Source organism: Anolis carolinensis, unplaced genomic scaffold, assembly GCF_035594765.1.
Source record: "Anolis carolinensis isolate JA03-04 unplaced genomic scaffold, rAnoCar3.1.pri scaffold_13, whole genome shotgun sequence".
NCBI lineage: Eukaryota > Metazoa > Chordata > Lepidosauria > Squamata > Dactyloidae > Anolis > Anolis carolinensis.
The window spans coordinates 450,092-473,296 of NW_026943824.1; the positions used below are offsets into that span (position 1 = coordinate 450,092).

At 43.9% G+C, this 23,205-nt stretch overlaps 2 protein-coding genes across 13 annotated transcripts in view; both read right to left on the reverse strand.

The window, feature by feature from the left end:
• Positions 1-9,442, reverse strand: part of sun1 (Sad1 and UNC84 domain containing 1) — a 29,536-nt gene extending 20,094 nt beyond the window's left edge. For 3 of the 12 annotated variants that reach the window (XM_062964339.1, XM_062964338.1, XM_062964333.1), the window contains exons 1-2: positions 3,985-4,180; positions 135-231 (exon numbers count right to left, since the gene is read on the reverse strand). In XM_062964339.1, coding sequence (XP_062820409.1) covers positions 135-211 — 77 coding nt within the window. In that variant the 5' untranslated portion in view covers positions 212-231; positions 3,985-4,180. The other 9 variants (XM_062964343.1, XM_062964340.1, XM_062964342.1 and 6 more) reach the window with 7 other exon arrangements.
• A 539-nt stretch (positions 9,443-9,981) lies between these two features.
• On the reverse strand, positions 9,982-22,814 carry dnaaf5 (dynein axonemal assembly factor 5). The gene is made up of 13 exons (XM_062964345.1): positions 22,117-22,814; positions 20,692-20,876; positions 20,458-20,582; positions 19,652-19,767; positions 18,303-18,535; positions 16,250-16,462; positions 15,785-15,931; positions 15,426-15,594; positions 14,565-14,712; positions 12,198-12,348; positions 11,248-11,395; positions 10,951-11,142; positions 9,982-10,315 (listed from the first exon to the last, which is right to left on the reverse strand). Exons 1-13 carry the CDS (start codon positions 22,718-22,720, stop codon positions 10,170-10,172), a joined length of 2,577 nt encoding a protein of 858 aa, XP_062820415.1. The 5' UTR covers positions 22,721-22,814; the 3' UTR covers positions 9,982-10,169.
• Positions 22,815-23,205: the final 391 nt, after the last annotated feature.

The following is a 23,205-nucleotide window of genomic DNA, read 5'->3' on the forward strand; positions in this document are numbered from 1 at the left end:
AGCCAAGAAAAGGAAACACGCAGAGCTCTTCTCATCAACTCCAAGGCCCCTGCCTCAGTTCCCCACCAGCCCACAACACAGAAACCAGGTTTTATTGGGTACCAGTTTGTGTCTACGACGACTAAGGTTCTCACCTGAGTGCATAAGTATAGCCAGTGTTCTCTGGGACACACTGGGGAGGGGTGTACGTGTGAAGACGTGAAAAATCCATAGTCACCGTTTCAAATCATACTGTGGGAAGGTGAAAAAATACAGCAGTGTAACAGTTTTAGACAAAAGAAAGAAAAGGAAAGCTCTTGCTTGGTCCAGCCTGTATTTCAAAATACGGCAAATCATGCCGGAGGTGGAAAAAAAGAGCGTAAGAGTGTCAGAAGCAGTGTGCATTTTGACTGCGAGTGCCAGTGTGAGATATCCCTTATCAAACGTTGCATGACCCCAAACGCTTCCTCTTCTGGAGAACTTTTCAGGAGCCTTTAGTAGGCCACTTTCGCTACTGACGAAGCTCCACAAAACATTGCATGTGTTTTTAAAGGAATGGGTGCTTTTCTAGGACCAATTTAACCAGCTGCTGGAAGAAGCCAAAGGTGCTTGTGGAAGCACCAGGGAGGATGATTCAGAACACCGTTCCAAATCAATGAATCACAAATCAAGAGTTATGGGAGTTCTGCATGACCGAAACTTGTTTCAGCCCAAGAACATCTGAAAGATTTGGAGGATCTGACTAGTTCTGTTCACTCAGTAAGGCTCTGGGTTCATGTTCAAGCTGAAAGTTTGAAAACTCAAATACCAGAGTATTTTACAAGAACAAAGCCACAAAAGCATTTAACTACATTACCTGGAAAGGCACGCATTCTTAAAATTCCTAAGGAAACGATATCTCCAGGTTAGCTAGAATCCATTACGTCTATTTCAAAGATAACCGGGCACACCCTATTCCTGTGTTGCTGCAAGCAGGCTAGATACGTTACGTGCCAAGATTTCTATTCCAACTCCCTATAAGTTACTACAATACAACAGACAGAGAGATGCCAACTGCACTGCTAGGCAGTTTTGCTTCACTTTTATTATTATTTTTAAAGTTGCTTTATTTGTGAAAAACATGTACACAGTATCCTACAAAAGTATCCATTTAGAAGTAAGCTTGTTTCAATTTTGGGCAATTTTGATCAAGGCAGGACATAAATGTAACATATACGTAAACATTAGGTTGACTAGTAAACAAAGTCTTACTAATTTCACTGGGTGTGTTTTTAATAAGTAGCTGTATCTAGATCCAATCCACTGATTTAAATGTGCATTCTAATTTACTGGGTCTGAGGTTTCAATGGCTACCCTGGTTTAGATATCATACTTAAACCACAGTTAAAGCTGGCAAAGAAAGGAACAGAAATGAATGACAGGTATGTGGATTGGTGACTGGATTGCATACTGTCCCAAACAGCCCATAGTAGTTGCATGCACAAAACCGCAAAACAGCCCATTCAACAAAGATCCAGCAGTCCTGAGGAAGGAATCAGAAACATGGTTTTGCCTACATTTTCCCCTGGGCTAAACACAGCTAAGAGTCACTGTTACTTAGCAAACAGCATTGCCATCAACAAATCTAATTTAGACTTAGATGCTCAACAGCTGTCGTCACCCTCCTGGAACCCACATATGAAATGTTAGACTACCGGAGAAGGATTTTTAATAGGCACAAACAGAAGTGTATATAGTGAACCGTGACTGAATTCCACTAGAACTGGGGGCATAGCTATTATTTGCAACCCGGAGATGGGATGCTTAATCATTAGGATTCCTTTTCCACAGTAAGCTTTCAAGTGAAAAAACTAATATATTTTATTCCTGTCTTGGATTCTTCTGTCCCTGTTATATTTTCAGAAACCAACACCACACAGGCTGTTGGAAGCACCCACCACAAGCTATTAATGTCTTCATCTTTCTGTTGAAAAAAAAGGCCAAGAAGTTATTTAAAATGTCTTTGATGGAGTGTTAATGCTTAAAGATGAAAGAACACCCCCTTTTCTTGGTCAAGGGGAAGTTATCAGGGAAAGGGGAAGAGATGCAGCCACCAACAAGGTTTTTGGAAACTGATGTGTGCATTTATTAAAAAATGGGCATTCTAAGTCCAAAAGTGACCTCAGATTTATTCCCCCGTGTACTGTTGGTCCCTCCCAGAACAACTTCTATTTATTGAAAAGTAAAACAGCTTTGATAATTTTATATGTGTCTCAGTAAGATTTGAGGTGTTAAGAGTAAACCGTAAAATAGGGGTCTCCTTATGGACTTTCAAACACTTTAACTTAGATATGAAACATAAAAAATCAATTCAAAAGTGCTTTAAAAATATCACTGGAACATCAGCATCGACTTTTAATCAAAACTAAGTGACAGCTGAATTGATAGAGATATCAAATATGTGAACTAATGTGCATGGGTCAATGTTTATTAGTTTTCCAATTCAGCACCTGAAAATACAGGGTGGTTCACAATGACGGACCCAGTGTACATTAAAAACAGGTAAAATACTTTTAAAAAAAGGCTTTTGATATCCTGGTCTAGGTGGCAAGGAAGACAACACAATAAGTACTCAAATGCCCTGTTTAAAAGAGAGTGGTACAAAGATGCTGCTGAAAGTTACATGCCACATTTCAAAGTTACTGCAACTTCAGAACCATGGACATCTTTTTAGTTAAAGCCCCTTTTTTGACAGTTGTGGAAAAAGTATGCATTTAGCATAACAACATTCCCCAAAAACCCAAATCCCTGTTTTACTTTCACTTTTGACATTTTCAGAGCAATGCCAAAGGAATATGTTTACGTGTTCACAGATTTTTTTTGGAAATACACTTTTGGACGATATAGGGACACATGAGTACCAGTAATGTAGAAATTAGTAAGAAGCAAAAAAATGAGGTAAAACTGAAAAAGAGAGGGTATCCGTGAGCAAACAAATTTTAAAAATATCCATGGCTAGAGTTCAGAAATGGACATCTGTTGCTGCAAAACACTTTCAAAACAATGTGGCTATTTTCAAACAATAGTATGCAAAACAGTAAAGCCTCTCTTCAAAACACGCCAAGCTGCAAATAATACTCCTTTTACTCAAATATGTTGCAGATCATTAACACAAGCAGGAAGTTGCTGGATAAATTAACTAAAAACATTGTGGCTACCTTCAAAAGTTGGCTGTTTTTTTTTTTTTTGAGTTCCCGAATTAATCACTCCCCAAAATGTAAGATTTCCATTCTCTTAAAAGGTACTATCGAACACTGTGCACAGTCAGTCTCTCACACATCCACCTCAATGTTGCCGATTTGAAACAGGCTGGGAAAGCAAAGAGCTTTGAGCAAATACGAAAAACTAGCACAAAACTTCAGAACCACATGTAAAAGTCAGATGTTTTGACAGGCAGATGTTACTATCTGTTGTACTATCTGCAGCACTTGGTACAAGCTCTAACTGTTGTATTACCTAAACCGTGGTTACTAAAAGGGAAAATGTATGATAACATCTGAATTGTAGCTTATTTATTATGAATTCAGAGACATATTCGTATTATAGGAACTGGAGTTTATAAACATGCCAAGCATCTAGGACAGGTATGGGCAAACTTCGGCCCTCCGGGTGTTTTGGACTTCAACTCCCACAATTCCTAACAGCCGGTAGGCTGTTAGGAATTGTGGGAGTTGAAGTCCAAAACACTCGGAGGGCCAAAGTTTGCCCATGCCTGATCTAGGATGTATGGCACATAAAAGGACCCTGTAAAGGGGGAGTGATTTTTAAAATCCGCCCCAAATCGTTCTGCAATTGATCCAGAATTTAGGGGAAAGACAAATTGCTTATTAGGGCTCACTAAGAATAAATAATCCAGCTAACTTCTTGTTGAGGCTGAGATGGTAAAAGCAAACTCAAGCTCCCCAGTTCACCTCTCAGACCTGCACAAGGGACCAGAAAAACATCAGCAGAGGTACACCTCCAAACCTGGATCTCCCCCAAAGTGCGGCATCGTTCACTCCGCAAAAGGCACCATCATCCTCCAAACCGGCATGCTGTCCTGGGCCTGAGCGAGGGAATTCCGCCCCGTATTTCAGAGTTGACAGCACATTACATCCCTATTCCACACACACTGCAGAATCCCAAAATGGCTTCCAAGCCTCAACAAAGCCTGAAGGATCAGACTAATCCAATCCAGCCTCTGAAAGCTCCCATTGTCAGTCAGGGGCAGACTTTGAATTTATTGGACCAAGCCACTTTAGCCTGCCCACAAGGTTTAACCCCTTCATACCCATCCTCCAGGCACACGGGGGAATTTTATTTATAGTTACGCGTTTCCATGGAGTTTTCTCGCCCTTTTTATTTAAAGCAGCAAGAAGCGACACTTTTGCAAAGAGAATTATTCCACTCCCACTGAATGCTTTGGTTGTTTTCCTAGGCAACCTGCAAGGGTGGCTGTTTACAATGTATACCTGTCTTGTTATATTTTTTTTAAAGTTGTGGTTGGGAAAGGAATGAAGTAGAGCCGCTTTTTACAAAATTAAATTTCAGCTCTTACTCCAGAGACCTTGGAATTACAGCTCCGACTTCCATTAAATCCAATGATAGTGCAGTTTGGGCGACAAAACAACAAGGCAGAGCACGGCCTACGCGCCCTAAAGTCACCACATCTCCTCTGATCTTAGGAGCTAAGCAAGGTCCGGCCCTTGTTAGGCTGTGGATGGGAGACCACCACCAAGTTTGCAAATATTCTCCATATACCTTACAACCTCTGAGGATGCCTGCCATAGATATGGGAGAAACATCAGGAGAGAATACTTCTGGAACATGGCCAGACAACCCGGAAAACACACAACAACCCAGAGCTTGCAAAATTCGATTAAGAAGTTCACAAGATATTCGGCCCCCAACTATATCTACCAGCAGTTCCTGCACTTTATCCCTGTCCTTCCTCCTATAGGTTTAGTGTTTTAAACTGACATTAATAATAATAATAATAATAATAATAATAATACTTTATTCTTCTATCCTGCCACCATCTCCCCGAAGGGAATCGGGGTGGCTAATATGGGACCAGGCTCAAAACAGAGACAAAACATAACAAATTAAAACAAGCATCAATAACTAAAAACAGTGTCAACACAACAATCTAATAAAATGAACAATTAAATAATTCAATTACAATTAAAACACAAAATACATTGCTCTTCTACTTCTAATTTATTATCAGCCCTTGCATTTTTGTCTACCAGCCTTTTTCTGAAATTCTATCACGCAATTCTCTCTCTCTCTCCCCCCCCCCCCCCACCGGAATTTCAGTATCCATTATTGCTCAGACTATTGGCTATTGATGATGGTGTTTTCAATGTCTTGCTGTAATGTTGTTGACTCTATTGAGATAGGTTTTAACCTATGTTTGGTTTTATTTTTTTGTTGGATCGTGCTTGTCCCCATGTAAGCTCTCTCTTCGGAGAGATGGAGGAAGGATATAAAAATAAAATTATTAGATATATTGCAAAATCACCTCTGAGGAACATGAAAGGCACTGCAGACTAACTCAACCAGTGAAGTCAGCCATAGCAACCTGGACACTGCATATTATTGGAGAACACAGAAATGCTGGACCACTCTAACAACAAACATGCCAGGCTACTACACAGAGAAGCCACTGGAATCTACAAGCAGGTGGACAATTTCAGCAGAAAGGAGGAAACCATGAAAATGAACAAAATCTGGCTACCAGTATTAAAAAGAACTAAAATCAGGACTGTAAATAAAGAACAACACTCAAAAAAAAAAAGGAGAATTCCAGACAGGGAACAATCAGGGCCAGTTAACACCTCCCAACAAAGGATTCCCCCAGACAGGAAGCAGTCAGGCTTTGAAGCTGTGAGGCCATTCAATGAATTTTTTTGGCAGTCCCACTGCATTATTGGACACCGTGAAGTGGCTACTTGCAAGCACGATTACTCACAATATATATGTTTTTGCCCTTGGTGATGCAAGCTGCCTCAGTGTAAATGCATTCAATATAAATTATCTTCTTAGAAATCAAGTTAAAAGAAAGTTATTGGTCATCTCCTTGGGATGATCACAAATCAATAAAAAAACCTAGTACAGTAAGGTCAGTTTTTTCTCACTGGTTAATGTAATATTTCTCACCTGTAGTTCCATTAACTTGACATTCAGAACTTGCCTATGCCCTGCTGGTTTCTACATTCATGTCAAAGCCTTATTTTCCGTTTCTTAATGCCATGCTGTGTCCCAAGCTGTGCTGCTAATAGCTTCCATTCAACTGGGATTGTAATCCCACCATGCCCGTAACTATAACCCATGTAAGCATACCAAACACAACACGTACCATTCACAAGACAAATATTACAAAAACATGTAGTAAACATGTGGTACTGGTGCAAAGCCCAATAATACATCATCTTCAATACTTTCTTACATATTTACTGCACTAATATCAACAGTAACTCTAGCAGCAGCAGCAACAAAACTGCTGGAGACATGACCATGTGTTTCCTGGCATTATGCAACCTGTCCTTAATTTATCCTTTATGACCCAAAGTAATCACCGGAGAGATGCCAGCCTAACACAGTTGCACCAAAAAAGTTACCAGGAGGGCCTTTTTCCCTTTGACGACTCCTCTGCCTAAACACAATATCCTTTTTGTTTGTTTGCCAGCGATCTGTTACAAGCTCCTAGACCACTCTGGAGCAAAACACCACCAACAGCAAGGGCACAGATAAGCAATTGTGACTTTTTTGCTAACTGCCAGGGAGACAGAAGGCGCCAGATGCTGCTCCATTCAGAGCCCTATTAAAACCCTGTGAGCTTGGATTATACTTACAGGACTCATTGTGCTGCATCCCCCCATATGACAGGGCCTGCCTGGATGGAACCAATTGACGGCTTCTTTCTGAACTTTCTATTATATTTTGTGGAAAGGGGGAAACATACAACACTGCTTCATGTTTATAAAGTAACATTGTTCTTTTTTAAAAACTATAATAAAATCACCACTAAAATCATGACATCTCCCACTCTTATTGATTGCGGTTATATTACAGCCTAAAGGTAAAGGTTTTCCCCTGACATTAAGTCTAGTCATGTCCGTCCAACTCTGGGGGTTGATGCTCATCTCCATTTCTAAGCCGAAGAACCGGCGTTGTCCATAGACACCTCCAAGGTCATACGGCCACTGGCATGACTGCAAAGAGCACCGTTACCTTCCCGCCAGAGCAGTACCTATTGATCTACTCACATTTGCATGTCCATAGACACCTCCAAGGTCATGCGGCCACTGGCATGCCTGCAAAGAGCGCAGTTACCTTCCCGCCAGAGCAGTACCTATTGATCTACTCACATCTGCATGTCCATAGACACCTCCAAGGTCATGCGGCCACTGGCATGACTGCAAAGAGCGCAGTTACCTTCCCGCCAGAGCAGTACCTATTGATCTACTCACATCTGCATGTCCATAGACACCTCCAAGGTCATGCGGCCACTGGCATGACTGCAAAGAGCGCAGTTACTTTCCCGCCAGAGCAGTACCTATTGATCTACTCACATTTGCATGTCCATAGACACCTCCAAGGTCATGCGGCCACTGGCATGACTGCAAAGAGCGCAGTTACCTTCCCGCCAGAGCAGTACCTATTGATCTACTCACATCTGCATGTCCATAGACACCTCCAAGGTCATGCGGCCACTGGCATGACTGCAAAGAGCGCAGTTACCTTCCCGCCAGAGCAGTACCTATTGATCTACTCACATTTGCATGTCCATAGACACCTCCAAGGTCATGCGGCCACTGGCATGACTGCAAAGAGCGCAGTTACCTTCCCGCCAGAGCAGTACCTATTGATCTACTCACATCTGCATGTCCATAGACACCTCCAAGGTCATGCGGCCACTGGCATGACTGCAAAGAGAGCAGTTACCTTCCCGCCAGAGCAGTACCTATTGATCTACTCACATTTGCATGTCCATAGACACCTCCAAGGTCATGCGGCCACTGGCATGACTGCAAAGAGAGCAGTTACCTTCCCGCCAGAGCAGTACCTATTGATCTACTCACATCTGCATGTCCATAGACACCTCCAAGGTCATGCGGCCACTGGCATGACTGCAAAGAGAGCAGTTACCTTCCCGCCAGAGCAGTACCTATTGATCTACTCACATTTGCATGTCCATAGACACCTCCAAGGTCATGCAGCCACTGGCATGACTGCAAAGAGCGCAGTTACCTTCCCGCCAGAGCAGTACCTATTGATCTACTCACATTTGCATGTCCATAGACACCTCCAAGGTCATGCGGCCACTGGCATGACTGCAAAGAGAGCAGTTACCTTCCCGCCAGAGCAGTACCTATTGATCTACTCACATTTGCATGTCCATAGACACCTCCAAGGTCATGCAGCCACTGGCATGACTGCAAAGAGCGCAGTTACCTTCCCACCAAAGCAGTACCTATTGATCTACTCACATTTGCATGTCCATAGACACCTCCAAGGCCATGTGGTCACTGGCATGACCGCGTGGAGTGCCGTTACCTTCCTGCCAGAGCCGTACCTATTGATCTACTCACATTTGTTTTTTACTCTTATTATATTATTTGTTTTTACTGTTACATTATTGTATTATTTTGATGTGTTTTATCTAGCTGCAGTTGTTTGGGAGGTGTTCACTGGCAATCTGATAGTTTGTTGTCTGGCATTCTCCTGTTTCTGTGTGGCGATAGCCACCGGTTGAGGACCAGGGCGGCATCCTTGGCACTGGGTGGAAAGGAGTCATAGAACTGGGTGTCGTCTGCATAAGTAGCCACAGAAGCAGGCAAAACGTCAGGAGAGAGTGCTGCTGGGACATGGCCAAACCCTCAACAGCGATATTGAGCACCGCAGATGCTTTTTGTGCGAACAACACTAGGATGGAACGCAGGCCTGGGCCAACTTGGGCCTTGCCTCCAAGTGTTTGGACTCCAACTCCCACAATTCCTAAGAGCCAGTAGACCAAAACACCTGGAGGGAAGGCCCAAGTTGGCCCAGGCCTGGTCTATTCTAGACACACAAACACACTCCTGTCTGTGTAATGCAACCAGTACTGAGAGACGACGACGGCGACAAACCAAAGTCCTTCAAGTCATGAGGAAACTGAGGAGAAAACAGCAGCTGCTCACCTGAGGCACGGGGCCGCGCATGCGCACACACTGCCTCCCTCGGTGAGGCACGGGGCCGCGCATGCGCACTTTCTTTCTCTCGCCTTCCCGCTCTTTTTCCGTCCTCCTTCTCTGAGGGGAACCGAACCGAACCGTGGCGACTTCTCCAACGGCCTGCTTGTGCTTTAGCCACCGCCCGACCGAGTTTTTCTATCCCCCTCCTTCTCCGCCGGCGGTTATATTGAATTTCAGCTCCTGGGAGAGGAAAGGGAAGCCGGGAAGGGAGAGGAGCCACGCCCACACCGTCTTCGGCCACGCCCCCTCCTTGCAACTACTAGGGAATGGGGCTGGGCCACGTGCCACGCCCACCCGCTTCAGACACGCCCCTCCCTTGACTAGAAATATAATGCAAGCCACGCCCCCTCTCTGCGACTCCACCATTCTCACCCAATCAGAGCGCTTCCAATCGGCGGAGGGAAGGGCGAGTGCAGGCGCGCCATTTTGGACACGGGCAACCGCCATCTTGGCAGACCATGTAGCAGGCCTGGGCCAACTTGGGCCTTCCTTCCAGGTAATTTGGACTCCAACTCCCACCATTCCTAACAGCCTTGGGCCCTTTCCTTCCTCCCCTCAGCTACTTAAGCCACATATATTGAGCCTGACAGCCAGCAGGCTGTTAGGAATGGTGGGAGTTGGAGTCCCAAGTTGGCCCAGACTCAAGGCAATAAATATAGACGAACCGATTAAAAAGGAACACATTCATTCCCACTCAAGTCTTTCATGCATTTTCTATTAAAAAACACACACACACACGTTTAAATAGTTTGTTTAAATGTAGTTTATAAAAACATGTTTTATATATAATAATAATAATAGTAATAAACTTTATTTATAAATGAGTTGAATCTCGAAAGAGCACCAGCTTGTTAACGTCACAGTTTATTGAAACGTCTCATCACTACTACGACGGCATAGGAAGGACAACAGCCCTATCTCAACGCAAGGCATTTACGACTCGGAGTATTTCCATCCTGTTGATTCAAGGTGGAACAGCAGCTGGTCGCAGAAGGTGGCAGTGCGGTGCTTGTGCACGACGGCTTCAATTTCTTTCGCCAACGCGTCTGGGTATAGGAGGCCTCCTTCTTTCAAAGTCTCTGCAGAAACACAACATTCCAGAGTGTGTAATAATAATAATGATAATAATAATAATTATTATTATAACTTTAACTGCCAACTGCAAAAGGCCACCCTACTGGGATCTGCGTGCATCATCTGAAAATACATCACCCAGTCCTAGACACTTGGGAAGTGTTCGACTTGTGATTTTGTGAAACGAAATCCAGCATATCTATCTTGTTTGCTGTGTCATACAATATAATAATAATAATAATAATAATAATAATAATAAGAAGGAGAAGAAGAAGAAGAAGAAGAAGAAGTTTATTTGTATCCCGCCACCATCTCCCCCGAAGGGGACTCGGGGCGTCTCACAGAAATGTCAAATACAAAACAATAACAATGTAGAATACATCAATAAACAATAACATGCACCAGTTATAATATTTAAACATTGACCAGAAGAATGAAACACTTACTAAAAAACACAGAATTAAAAACAGTGAGGTTGTAATAATAGATCAGCAAAGTGCACATCCTAAGATGTAATCCATCTAGAACAGGCCTGGGCCAACTTGGGCCCTCCCTCCAGGTGTTTTGGACTTCATGCTTAAACTGGTGCGTTGTCAGAGAATAAAAGTACTTAAGAGGAATAACTTCCTGAATGACTTACCTAAGACAGCGGATTGGATGTTATGGTCAGGGTCGTCCAGGTGAATCAAAAGCGCCTCATACGCAAACCGAATATTCTCTTTCAACAGGGCTTTCTTCTCGTCGTCATTGATACACCTGAACCAACTTGTCAAGGCTTTAGCTGCAGCCAGGCGGACGTCCAGCGACCGATCTTCCAAACGGCTTAAGAGTTCTACAAAAGAAGCAACACTACTATTGGATGGGACAATGGATCTTCAATACCTTGTGCACTGTGGCTGACCAAGAGCCAGAAACTACTGTGAATCATATATCATACCTGGATATAATTTGGCAAGTTCGAACCGATCCCCGCAGCTGTCCAAAAATGTGCCAATGATCTGACAGGACAGTAAGCGAGTCGTTTTGGAGTCTTCGTCCAGTGTGGCAATGATTTTAGGCATCAAGTCATTTCCAGCACTCGCCATCTGAAACCCAAGGAAACGAAGCATCAGCTGAAGAGAAAGATCAGCAATCCATAACTTGCAAAAACCTTCTCTCCTCTTATTGGCTCTCTTGGAGCTACTGAGGACGAGGTGCAGTGATATCCAAAGGAGAAATACAATTAAAAGAAAACTAGTACAATTTTTTAGGGCAGGCATGGGCAAACCCGTTGCATTCAAAGAAAACTAGTATAATTTTTTAGAGCAGGCATGTGCAAACTTGGGCCTTCCTTCCAGGTGTTTTGGACTTCCACCATTCCTCACAGCCTCAGGCCCTTTCCTTTGCCCCCCTTAAGCCGGCCACATGACCTTGGAGGTGTCTTCGGATAACGTTTTGGGACACGTTTTATCAACCAAGGTAGCAACTGAATACATTTCTGACCCGAAGCCCTCCCTTTTGCAAAGTCTGCATTTCCGTAGAGTTCCAGAAGATGGGGCTCATGTGCAAATGTATGTGTCCAACCAATACTTTCCCTTCTCAGACCTAAACCTTCCCACAATTAGGACTTTAATTACCTGCCTTGCTCAATCCCCCATAAGCCAAATTATGCAGAATATTGCTGGTTTCAATCTGAAAGTCACTTTGCAAAACAACCTTATGTTTGGGTTGTTGTGAGTTTTCCAGGCTGTCTGGCCATGTTCCAGAAGCATTCTCTCCTGACGTTTCGCCCACATCTATGGCAGGCACCCTCAGAGAGTGTGAGGTCTGTTGGAAACTAGGCGAGATAAACCTCATTTTGATCCTTGGTTTCCAAGTGTGGCAGGTGGGGGAAAGGAGGGCGTTTACCTCTTCTGCAGAAAGGAGTTTGCTGTAAATCAGGGCCCAGAGGCAGGAGACGGCCGTCGTGCGAATGGCAGCTGCGGTTCTTCCCGCTTGCCACTGCAGATTAGGAGCCAGGATGTCTTTTATCACCGTCTCAAGGTAGTTACAGAACTGCCTGGAGCCAAGAAAAAAGAGGAGCAATATTTTTTTTAAAGTCTTTATGCAAACATGATGGGATGACAGAGAGGATGAAAAGGCACATTTTCCATCTTGAAAACAAGATAGTCGAAAAAGAAAGAACAGAGCGCGATGAAGAAAGGGGAGGAGGACGGAGACCCCTCATTGATGACAGTGTATGTTAACAATATTTCATTACGCAAATTTCTTCCAAGGGAGAAGTAAGTGGACTTTGTATAAACAAAATTTCAGGAAGAGGACAGAGAGGCAAGAATCTTCCTGCCAGTAATTTTGTTTTGAGCTTGAGAAGTCCTTTTAAACTCTTAACCAGTAAGTATTCTGAATACATGAAGATTGTAAGTAAATCAACTAATAATAATAATAACAACAACAACAACAACAACAACAACAACAACAACTGCCAGCAGAGTGTCTGCTGTGGATTCATCTTGTTGTGTTTCAAATAATAACCTTTATTTATAGACCGCCCTATCTCCCCAAAGGAACTCAGGGTGGTTTCCAGCATATGGCAACCATTCAATGCCTAAAGAAAAACCATACAAACAATATACATCAAGACAAGGCACGTTAGACAATATAAACAACCTAAACGTAACTTAATAAACAAAATGACGACAAATAAAATAATACAAAACACCAACAGGCAAGGTTCCGGAGTCCAATGGTCAGGAGTTCTAAAAAAGACCCAATCAAGTATAAAAGGACTGGGCGAGGGGTAGTGACCACGTTACTTTTAACGAAGACTACTTATTTTTGGTCTCTTGAGAGCATGGTTTAAAAGCAATACATTTTATGGGAGAGCAGATGTTTTTGGGCAACTGAAATGACACTTCTGAAGATCTGCTATATATGTTGTGCACTGGCACATCTTTGTTCCTAACAGTTCAGAGAGATAACCAGGTACATCAGTCTAACAACTGATAAACCTAACATGCCTTGCATGAATAGCACTAGTGGATATTGACCACTAAGGAGAAGATTCACTCCAACAGGTTTTTAACTCTTCTCAGAATTATTCCAAACAGCATGAATGCCAATTAATCTCTAAAAGGGTCATGTTTCCAAAGGGCTATGGAGATCCCTGGTTTCCCAAAAGGTTATGGTCCCTAAAAGGCCATGCAGTGAAGACCATACACAGGCCTAGAAGCAGGTGAAAGGCCCTCTTCTTTGGCCCCGCTACTACTGGTATACAGGTCCATCTGTATCTTTTACCTGCACAGTATCTCTACCTCTCCGATGATGGCGATGGAATGCACCTCCACCCAAAACAGGCTGAATCCTTATCCCCGGATCTGATGTTCAACTGACCAGAAACACCTCTCTGGTCAACCGCCAAGGGATAAAACAGGAATCCTCCCCAGAATGTGTTGCTTCTATCAAGTTACTTCAAAGCCGCATTTAGCTCTAAGGTGGTCTCTGCCCACTGACCCCCGGGGAGCTTTCATATTCTGGGTAATGGCTTTTTAAAAATCCCTTAAATAAAACGTGCCAAACCCACAAAAGGTAGGTTTCAGCAGGAACGCTTACCTATCAGGAATGGAATGCTCTCTCTGAAGGGAATGCCGCCTGAAAGTATGTTATGTTTAATACTTCGGAGAAAACCGAAGAATCACACTGGCAGCTTGTTCAGCAAATTGAGATGCCATTAACAGGATGCACTCAAGCCTGTCAGTGTGAACCATCAACACACTCACACACACACATCCACTCATCTCCTGTTGCCGGATAATGGCGCCTATGAGATGGTTAAAAGGAAGCCCCTACCTATTGGAAAAGCAATGAAATAGTTCTTCAGATAGGGAGATGTGCCTGGCTCTTACTCAAAATGATTTAGACTGCACCCTTGTCTACCCTTGGGGACATGGACTGCACCCAATATTAGTAATTAATGATTGATTATGGGCTTAAAGATCAAGTGAAAAAAAATCTGCTGCCTACAATATCATCTGTTGCTTGGAATTCAACATTTGAATATCCACAAGCATTGCTCTGAAATCTTAATGCAACTTGGAAGGTAATGTAGACACATCGAGAGACCCGTTTACAATAAGCTTTGGTTTTTGGTAATTTTTTTACGTTTTGTCTATTAATGGTATCAATGTTTCTGTGCAATGTTTATGTTTTTGCAACTGAAAACCAAACTGAATGGTCCCCTAAGCAAGTAGTTTAGGAGTGATATGAAATGGTGCTCACCCTTGAGAATTGACCGTCTCATCTGGCTTCTGGAGCAACTGGGATAATGTCATGAACAGCTTCAGACGTACCCGAGGGTCTATAGATGTCTGGAGGCACGTTTGAAGAATGGGAATAAAACTTGGAAGAGCCTCACCTATGACCGGGCCTAGAAAACAAAAGCAGACTTACAGTAGTAGTAGTAGTAGTAGTAGTAATAATAATAATAATAATAATAATAATAATAGAAATTAGTTTCTTACCCTAAAGGGTTTAGCAATTGGGACAAGCAAATGCTTGCACAGTAAACTGAACTATTTGCTTTTGGGGTACGGATTACAGGACGGCTGCATTCATTTATAATACTATCCTAAAATGCTATACCATGTGCACAAGACTACAAGCTGAGCATAAGTTAACTGTGTGATGCAGCAGCTAAAAAAGCCAATGCGATTCTAGGCTGCATCAATAAGGAGTCTAACGTGTAGACTGAGGGACTTCTTAGTCCCACTCTGTTCTGTTTTGGTCAGACCTCATCTGGGGCACGAAGGAGATGGACAAGATGAAAGTGTCCAGAGAAGGACTATCAAAATGATCAAAGGTCTGGAAGTCCAGCCCTATGAGGAACAGCTTAAGGAAGACATCCTCAAACTGCCGCCTCCAGACCTTGTGCTCTTGTCCACTTTGGGGATTTACTCTTGTCCACTATATTACCAAAAAGCCTTCCTTCAAAGAAGCTTCACTTCTGGCTTTGGCCATTGGGTGGGCTGGTGTATGATGTTATAGAAATGTTTCTGAATATGCCTCCATTTCTACACCCAAGACTAAGAATTAGATTCAAGGAGACGTGACTTCGCACTAACCCTGCTCTTTCCACATTACCTGAATGAGTGGCAATGACATCCAACTGCAGTAATTCTGGGGAGTAGCAGGTCCAACGGCTGTGAGTTAGAGACACCCATTCCATCAGCTGGGCCATATGCTGTCGGTAGAGGCTGACAATACCTGCTAAATGCTGCACCTCAGCCAACGTGTTCATTGTTTCCTCTAACTGTGGGGCAGAGAAAAGAAAAACAATGTTGAAGAAGTAACTTGACTTTAACAAAAACAACAGCAACATATTTGCTACACACTAACACTGCAAGGGCTGCTCCTGAAAATACTCTGCTGCCTCCTTTCATGCAAGCTTAAAATCCCATTCTGAGGACGGAAACCTATAATGACTGTTCTCTCAATATTACCTTTACGTGTAAATGTCCGACATTGGGTGGTATTGCCATTATGGTGATTAAGACCTTGGTGAGCGGGAGGCTGACTTCTTGACAGTCTTCTTGGCACACTTCAACGACAGCTTCCACACAGGACAACAGTTGCGTCACATAAAAAACCTACCACACACACAGAGGAAGGGAAGGTTTTACAGGGCATTTTAAAACCGTTCCCAGACGCTGTTCTGCTCCACCTCCCTTGAATAACCAAACTGAGTTTGCGGGGGAACAGAAACAGGTGGACACAAGTACCTTTGGCCTTGGAGAGCTCATTCCCACTCTCCTCAATACCTAACAAGGGATGTGGCTCCCCTCAAAGTGGTTCTTCTATGCCAGGGAAGGGCAGGTTTTGGGATGAAGTGTTAGGATCGACTTCAAGTATGATACAGAAGGCTTGGAGACTATTTGGTGGTAAGACGTATTTTGTGTTCTCTTTACCTCTTCGGTGCGCTGGCTTATTTCTGGCCGGGAGAGCATGTCGGCCAGGTACACCAAATGAGGCTGCAAGACCTTCCTTGGGGAGCCACGTATCACGGCGGCTAGGATCATGAGGCAAGAAGGCATGGGTGTTTTCTCCAGGTCAGACAGGATTAGCTTCAGAGACACCGCTGGGCTGACAAAAATCCCAACCAGCTCTGCTGCTTTCAAGCACTGCAAGAGGCGTAAACACACATAAACAGCAATGCTGGCCAGACGGTAAGAAAGAAAAGACAAATCAATTCCAACATGAACTTTTTAAAAAATGCAAGGCTGTTTTCTCCCTTTCTCTTTGAATGCCTCGAGGAATTGCCTTGCAGGCCTTTTTCCACTCCCTTCACTCACTCCAGATTAAATGCATGACAAAGTTTTCTTGACGTGTAGCGAGAAAGCTCAAAATGAGCGCTCACATGCCTTCTTTCATCACCAACCTTTCAAAATGAAAATTAAAGGCAAACCTGAAGACACGGAATGAAGTACGCAACATCCAGTGTTAACAGAATCTTTTAGCCACCTATCAAGCCGTGCCCAATGCTGGATTTATTAGTATGCTCCTTTGAGACTCCCCTCCTCTATGAAATTTAAGGGGATGAAGAATAAGTTACTCTCCTTGACCATTTCCAAGATTTTAAAAGCTTTATATTGTGTCTTGGGGGAAAAAGCAAGCCTTATTCATTTCTCTCTCAAAGGCAATGGAGCATGACTGAAGGCAATTCATATAATAATAATAATAATAAAATAATAATAATAATTATTATTATTATTTTATTTTTGTAAGCCGCTTCCATCTCCCCAAAGGGACTTGGGGCGGCTAACACGTGGCCAAGCCCAAACAATGACAATAAAACAAAATAAAATACATACAAGACATATTTGCTCATGCACTAGAGCAGAAGCTTGTGAAACAGAGAACAGGTTTTCCCAATTCTTGCTGCTAAATGAAGGCGCCGTTGTGCTTTATGCATCTTGTACACCATTCACTTACACTGTTCATTAACTGGAGCCCATGGTGTGAAACTACACAAGTAAGCTCCCAAGGAATTCACAACAATTAGCTGGATTCCTATCTTATCTTGGATTGCTGTATACAAAGAAGAGGTCTCTGCATATGGCTTGTTCACTCAGCGCCCTTCTATCCTGCCATAGAATTCAGATTATCGCAGCATACTTCAATATTGTGGGAGGATTACACCGCAGAGAGAGCAAAACAGATAACATGCAAAATTAACCCGAAAGGGCATGAACTGCGCATAGTCTGAAAATGGAATTTCTCTCCCTTAAGGCATTTTATACTTTAATCTCCTACTTATGATTTTTAAGAGGCTGCTAATGCTTTACTTGGCCAACACAACAGGTGAACTAAAATCTGAACAATCGCATCACTGACGGATAAGAATCAAACAAAAAATATATTTAGCTCAATAGTGCCCATTAAAGTCTCCTGTAAGTCCTGATTCAATGGGGATGATCCCAAAGTGGATTACCATCCTGGCTCCGTTCTGCTATGCTGCAGAATTTGCTGACTGGAAGGTCAGTGGTTTGAATCTGTGGGATGGCGTGAGCTCCCACTGTTAGCCCCAGCTTCTGCCAACCTAACATATAAATGTGAGTAGATCAATAGATACCGCTCCATGCGCTCCATGCAATCATGCCGGCCACATGATCTTGGAGGCGTCTATGGACAATGCTGGCTCTTTGGCTTAGAAATGGGGATGAGCACCACTCTGCAGTTGGACTCGACTAGACTTAATGTCAAGAGGAAACATTTACCTTTTATAGCTAACCTTTATATGCAAATGTAAGTATTTCAAAATGCAAAATTAAACCAAAACATTTCTGGTTCCAAGTATTTCAGATAAGGGATACACCATCTGTATTTCCATCAAGCCACTTTTCAGCTATTGAAAATATTTTCAATATTTAATATATAAAATTAACTTGAGATTTGATTTACATGTGAGTCTAACCAGCATTCTGTGTGGAAAGCCCCCTCCTTTGAAATGGCCGTACTCACATTCCTGACCACAATGCTATTGTCTTCTGAGCACGCACGGTACAACGTCCTGAGCAGAGGTTCCATATGTTGTGTCATGTGGTCCTCCACATGCTGCAGGAGTATAATCAGAAGCTGAGAAGACTTTATTCTGGTGCCTTCCACCCAATCTGTCATGTCATGACAGAGGCCTGGAAGTATTTTGAACAAGTTTCTGATCACAAGCTCCCGGCATCCCAGTTCTGGACGTGTCACTAAGACGGGAAAAGGAAGACAGGGAGGGAATTAAGGGAGAAGGAAAGTCTTATGAAAAAGTTTTTTAAAAAGTTCTCAGGTTACTACAATGATGCCCAAACTTTAATCTTTCAATTGACATCAAGGTTCTGTTTTGAATTATTTACTCTTAAATGTGTTTTAGGAGTAACTTGAAAATGTGTTTCACAACAATCCTGTGATTCTGGCCATGAAAGCCTTCGACAACACATCGATATAAAGCAGGCCTGGGAAAACTTCGGCCCTCCCTCCAGGTGTTTTGGACTTCAACTCCCACCTAACAGCCTAGTGAGGAGCTGAAGTTTGCCCAGGCCTGATATAAAGAGTTGCTCTGACATTATTGTCAAGTTACCCTGGAGAACACAATTTTGAACTTCTTATGAGATACCACAACACTTTGAATTAAGTAGGTCAAATCTTTAAAAGGTTCAATAATTTTGCTATTAATCCTTCTGGAGGAGATACAATTATGAGAAAGCACGATGCATGAAGAAATTGTTCGACTAGGCAGTTGGGGTCCTTGCCCAGCCTTGTGATCTACACTTGTTTTGCAAAAGAACATGCTCTCACGCAGCTCCCAACATGCTTGGCATTACTACCACCTTTTCTTTATCCTCCACCATCTACCTGGATATTAAGCTTCAAATTATTAGTCTTACTGACGTTACTAAGTACTTTGGATGGGGCATCAAGAGGGTGATATCACAAGTTCTCTGTCTACAGGGAGGCTGATTTAATAAAACAAATGTTCTGTTCCAAGAGGAGACGAGTTCCTTTGGAGGGCCTGAAATATATATCCACCCATTTATTCAAGCTACACAACTAACATGTTAAGAGAATAGATCAAGGAACCGACAACTGTGATTTCCCCATTCTACTCTTAGAGCAAAAATCCCAAACCTAGAACCCATCTTTGCCAGCAAAGATTCTGCTTCCTTCCTGTTTTTTAATTACTATTTTTGAAGTGCTTTCAAATGTTTTGGAATACTTCTGTTTGCAATTAAGATGAAGAACCTCACCGACCTGCTTTCCAGCAGGTCAACAAGGCATGGAAAAAGTCAATTTGCCTAATCCCGGGCTGTTTCTCATATACTCACGTCCTTGAGGATAATAAGGTGGTGCGGAATAAAAGTCAAGCTTATCCTTAATATCCTCTTCATTTTCTTTTTCCCACTGCAAACCTATTCTCTTCCAGTAAGTGAGAGCCAGCTCCCTAAGTGTAAAATAAAGGCATTTCAAAGTGTCCATTATAGGCCTCATGTTGAAGATGTCTACAAAGGAATCTATTTAGAATTTGGACAATAGATTCAGTTTGGAATTTGTCTGGAATCATTTTTCAAAAATAAATCACACCTTATAGGTGATTTGACTCCTTAGAGGTAATCTCTAACATGTAAATAATTCCTTTATTTGTTTTAGTATTAAATAACTGTTTTCATGTATTAATGGATCATAACAGATTTATTGCCATTGGCAAATTGCACTTCGCCTCAGATCAATTCACATCTAATGCTTTTCATGTATTCAGCTGATAAGAAATCACAACTGAGGCCCAACAACACTTCAATATAATGCAATTTGAAACTTCATGATATGGTCAGTGTAGACTCATATAATGCAGTTCAGTGAAATTAAATTTAAGATGGAATTTGTAACTATCGTTAAATAATTCTGATACTATTTACTCTTCAATATAAATGTATTTACTTAGGCACCTTCTACACTGCCACATAAAATCCAGATCATTTGCTTTGAACTGGATTATCCGAGTCCACATTGCCATATAAACCAGTTTAATGTGGATTTTATGCAGCTGTGTGGAAGTCTCTTCCCAAACAGATGAGCCCCAACCTTTGCATTCTCACATGCAGGACATAATTGGTGCATTCTAGATTCTGCTTACTTGTTCTCATGCATTTCATCTGTCAGGCCACTGAGCAGCAGAGGAATTAACTTATGAAAATAAGAATATCTATCCCGCAAGTGTAGCAGCCACTCTCCAATGACACTGATCACAGCCTCCCGAACCTAGAAAAGGATAAGAAGGAAAGTAGTAGATTCTATTTCCATCAAATATTAAGTCAGGCAACTCTACATTCCTGTTGTACAGCAAGATCTGACTGAATTAAAAGGCTACCTGTGGGATGTCGTCAAAGCACCGCTGGGCCAGGTGGGAGAGCACATCGTCCAGAGACTTCGCATTGCCAAATTGTATCACTGCTCCGGTGGCCTGAATGACAGCAACACGGACCCGATAATGCTGGTGGGAAATGGCTTGCATCAAGGGGACAACAAAGCTTTCTGACTGCAGGTGAAAATGTTCTAGGATGGAAAATAAAAGATCGAGTCTCATTTTCTACTGAATACCATACGACAAGACTGCAGCTTCCTTTGAAAGAAATCTCTGTTGATACAAAGATTTCTGCAAACCCTTTCCTCAATGAGCCCTACCTGCTTGGATTCACCTGGGTGGCTGAAGGGGTAAGCTGTTAGGCCACTGGCTACATTTTTATTTTGTGATATTGTGTTTTATAGTTTTGATGTATTAATTTGCTGTGATTGTTACGTATTTTATATTGTGGTATTTTATTGTTTATTGTTGGGCTTGGTCCCCATGTGAGCCAGCCCGAGTCCCCTCGGGGAGATGGGGTGGGATAAAAGAATAAAGTTGTTGTTATTATTATTATTATTATTATTATTATTATTATTATTATCTGGAACCCCCAATGGCATAGCGGATTAAAGCCTTGTGACTTGAAGGTTGGGTTGCTGATCTGAAAGCTGCCAGGTTCGAATCCCACCCGGGGAGAGCGCGGATGAGCTCCCTCTATCAGCTCCAGCTCCATGTGGGGACATGAGAGAGGCCTCCCACAAGCATGGTAAAAACATCAAAACATCCGGGCATCCCCTAGGCAACGTCCTTGCAGACGGCCAATTCTCTCACACCAGAAATGACTTGTAGTTTCTCAAGTCGCTCCTGACACGAATTTGTTAAATTATTATTATTATTATTGTATGACACAGCAAACAAGATCGATATGCTGGATTTCGTATCACAAAATCACAAGTTGAACACTTCCCAAGTGTCTAGGACTGTGTGATGTATTTTTGGATGATGCGTGCAGATCCCAGTCGGGTGGCCTTTTGCAGTTGGCAGATCATAATTTTGTCTATGCCTATTGTTTCCAAATGCCGGCTGAGATCTTTTGGCAAGGCACCCAGTGTGCCCATCACCACCGGGACCACCTGCACTGGTTTCTGCCAGAGTTTTTGAGGTCCTGATAGTGGCTGAGTTTTTCCTGTTGTTTTTCGTCAATGCGACTGTCACCTGGGATGGCGACATCAATGATCCAAACCTTTTTCTTTTCCACAACTATGATGTCTGGTGTGTTGTGTTCCAGACACAATGTTTATTATTATTATTCTTTATATGTGAGTAGATCAATAGGTACCACTCCTAATAATAATAATAATAATACTAATTGTTAGGAATGGTGGGAGTTGCAGCCCAGAACCCCTGGAGGGAAGGCCCAGGTTGGCCCAGGCCTGTGCCAGAGCTCACCTGGGGCGGCGCGGGCGCAGGCGGCGATGGCGGCGCAGGCCTGGCGCTGGGCGGGCGGGAAGGGGTCCCGGAGGGCGGCGCGGAAGGCGGCGGCGGCGTCGGGCAAGTAGGGCCCCAGGGCCTGTCCCTGGCAGGCGCCGAGCAGGGCGGCCAGGAGCTGGAGCAGGCCGAGGCGGAGCTCCTCGCAGGCCTCGCCTTGGCCCGGGCCCGCCTCGCGGAGGCACAGCCTCTGGGCCAGCGCCGGGACCAGCACGGGCAGCGCGGCGGCGGGGAGGCCCAGCCCGAGCCCTCCTCCTCCTGCTCCTGCCGCTCCAGCTCCTTCTCCGAGGCTCAGGGCCCGGCGGAGCAGCGCCAAGGCCTCCTCGCGGCACCGCTCCGCCGGGTCGGAGAGGGCGCAGCGCAAGAGCGGCCTCAGCACCAGGCGCTCCAGCTCCTCCGGCGGCAAGGCCTGCTCCCCGCGGCCCGACAAGGCCGCCCCGATGCCGGACAAGGCCTCCAAGCGAGCCCCGCGGGACTCCTCCGCCTTCAGCGCCGCCACGGGCCGAGACAGCGCCTGGCCTAGCTCCGCCACCCGCCTTTGCTGGTCCCCGGACGCCCCCGCCATGCTGGCCTCCAGACTCCACTCCCAGGCCCCGCCGCCGCTCCGGGCCCACGCTAGGCCCCGTTGCTATGGCCCGTTGCTACACCAGGTCGCGTCGCTAGGCCCGTTGCTATGCCAAGCCCCCTCGCGATCCCTTTTGCGACTCTTCTGTACGGCACCCTCGCCGGAAAGCGAGCAGGCCGCCTGTCATGTAAACAGAGAACAGCGCCCCCTCTGTTGGAGTTGGGGAAGAGCCTTCAATCCTGTCTCTTTAATTGAACTCAGCCATTCATTGAACTCTGGACTTAGAAAGTTGTCGAAGGCTTTCATGGCCGGGATCACAGGGTTGTTGTATGTCTTTCGGGCTGTGTGGCCATGTTCCAGAAGCATTCTCTCCTGACGTTTCGCCCACATCTATGGCAGGCATCCTGCCATATGGATGCCTGCCATAGATGTGGGCGAAACGTCAGGAGAGAATGCTTCTGGAACATGGCCACATAGCCCGAAAG

Bases quoted from the DNA above. Each gene is read 5' to 3' on its own strand.
- dnaaf5 (XM_062964345.1), bottom strand. From the start codon at position 22,720: ATGGCGGGGGCGTCCGGGGACCAGCAAAGGCGGGTGGCGGAGCTAGGC. The intron at 20,583-20,691 runs GTAGCCTTTTAA...ATCCTTTTCTAG, and splicing joins GCTTTGACGACATCCCACAG to GTTCGGGAGGCTGTGATCAG. The intron at 18,536-19,651 runs GTGAGTATATGA...TTCCCGTCTTAG, and splicing joins ACCTTATTATCCTCAAGGAC to TGACACGTCCAGAACTGGGA.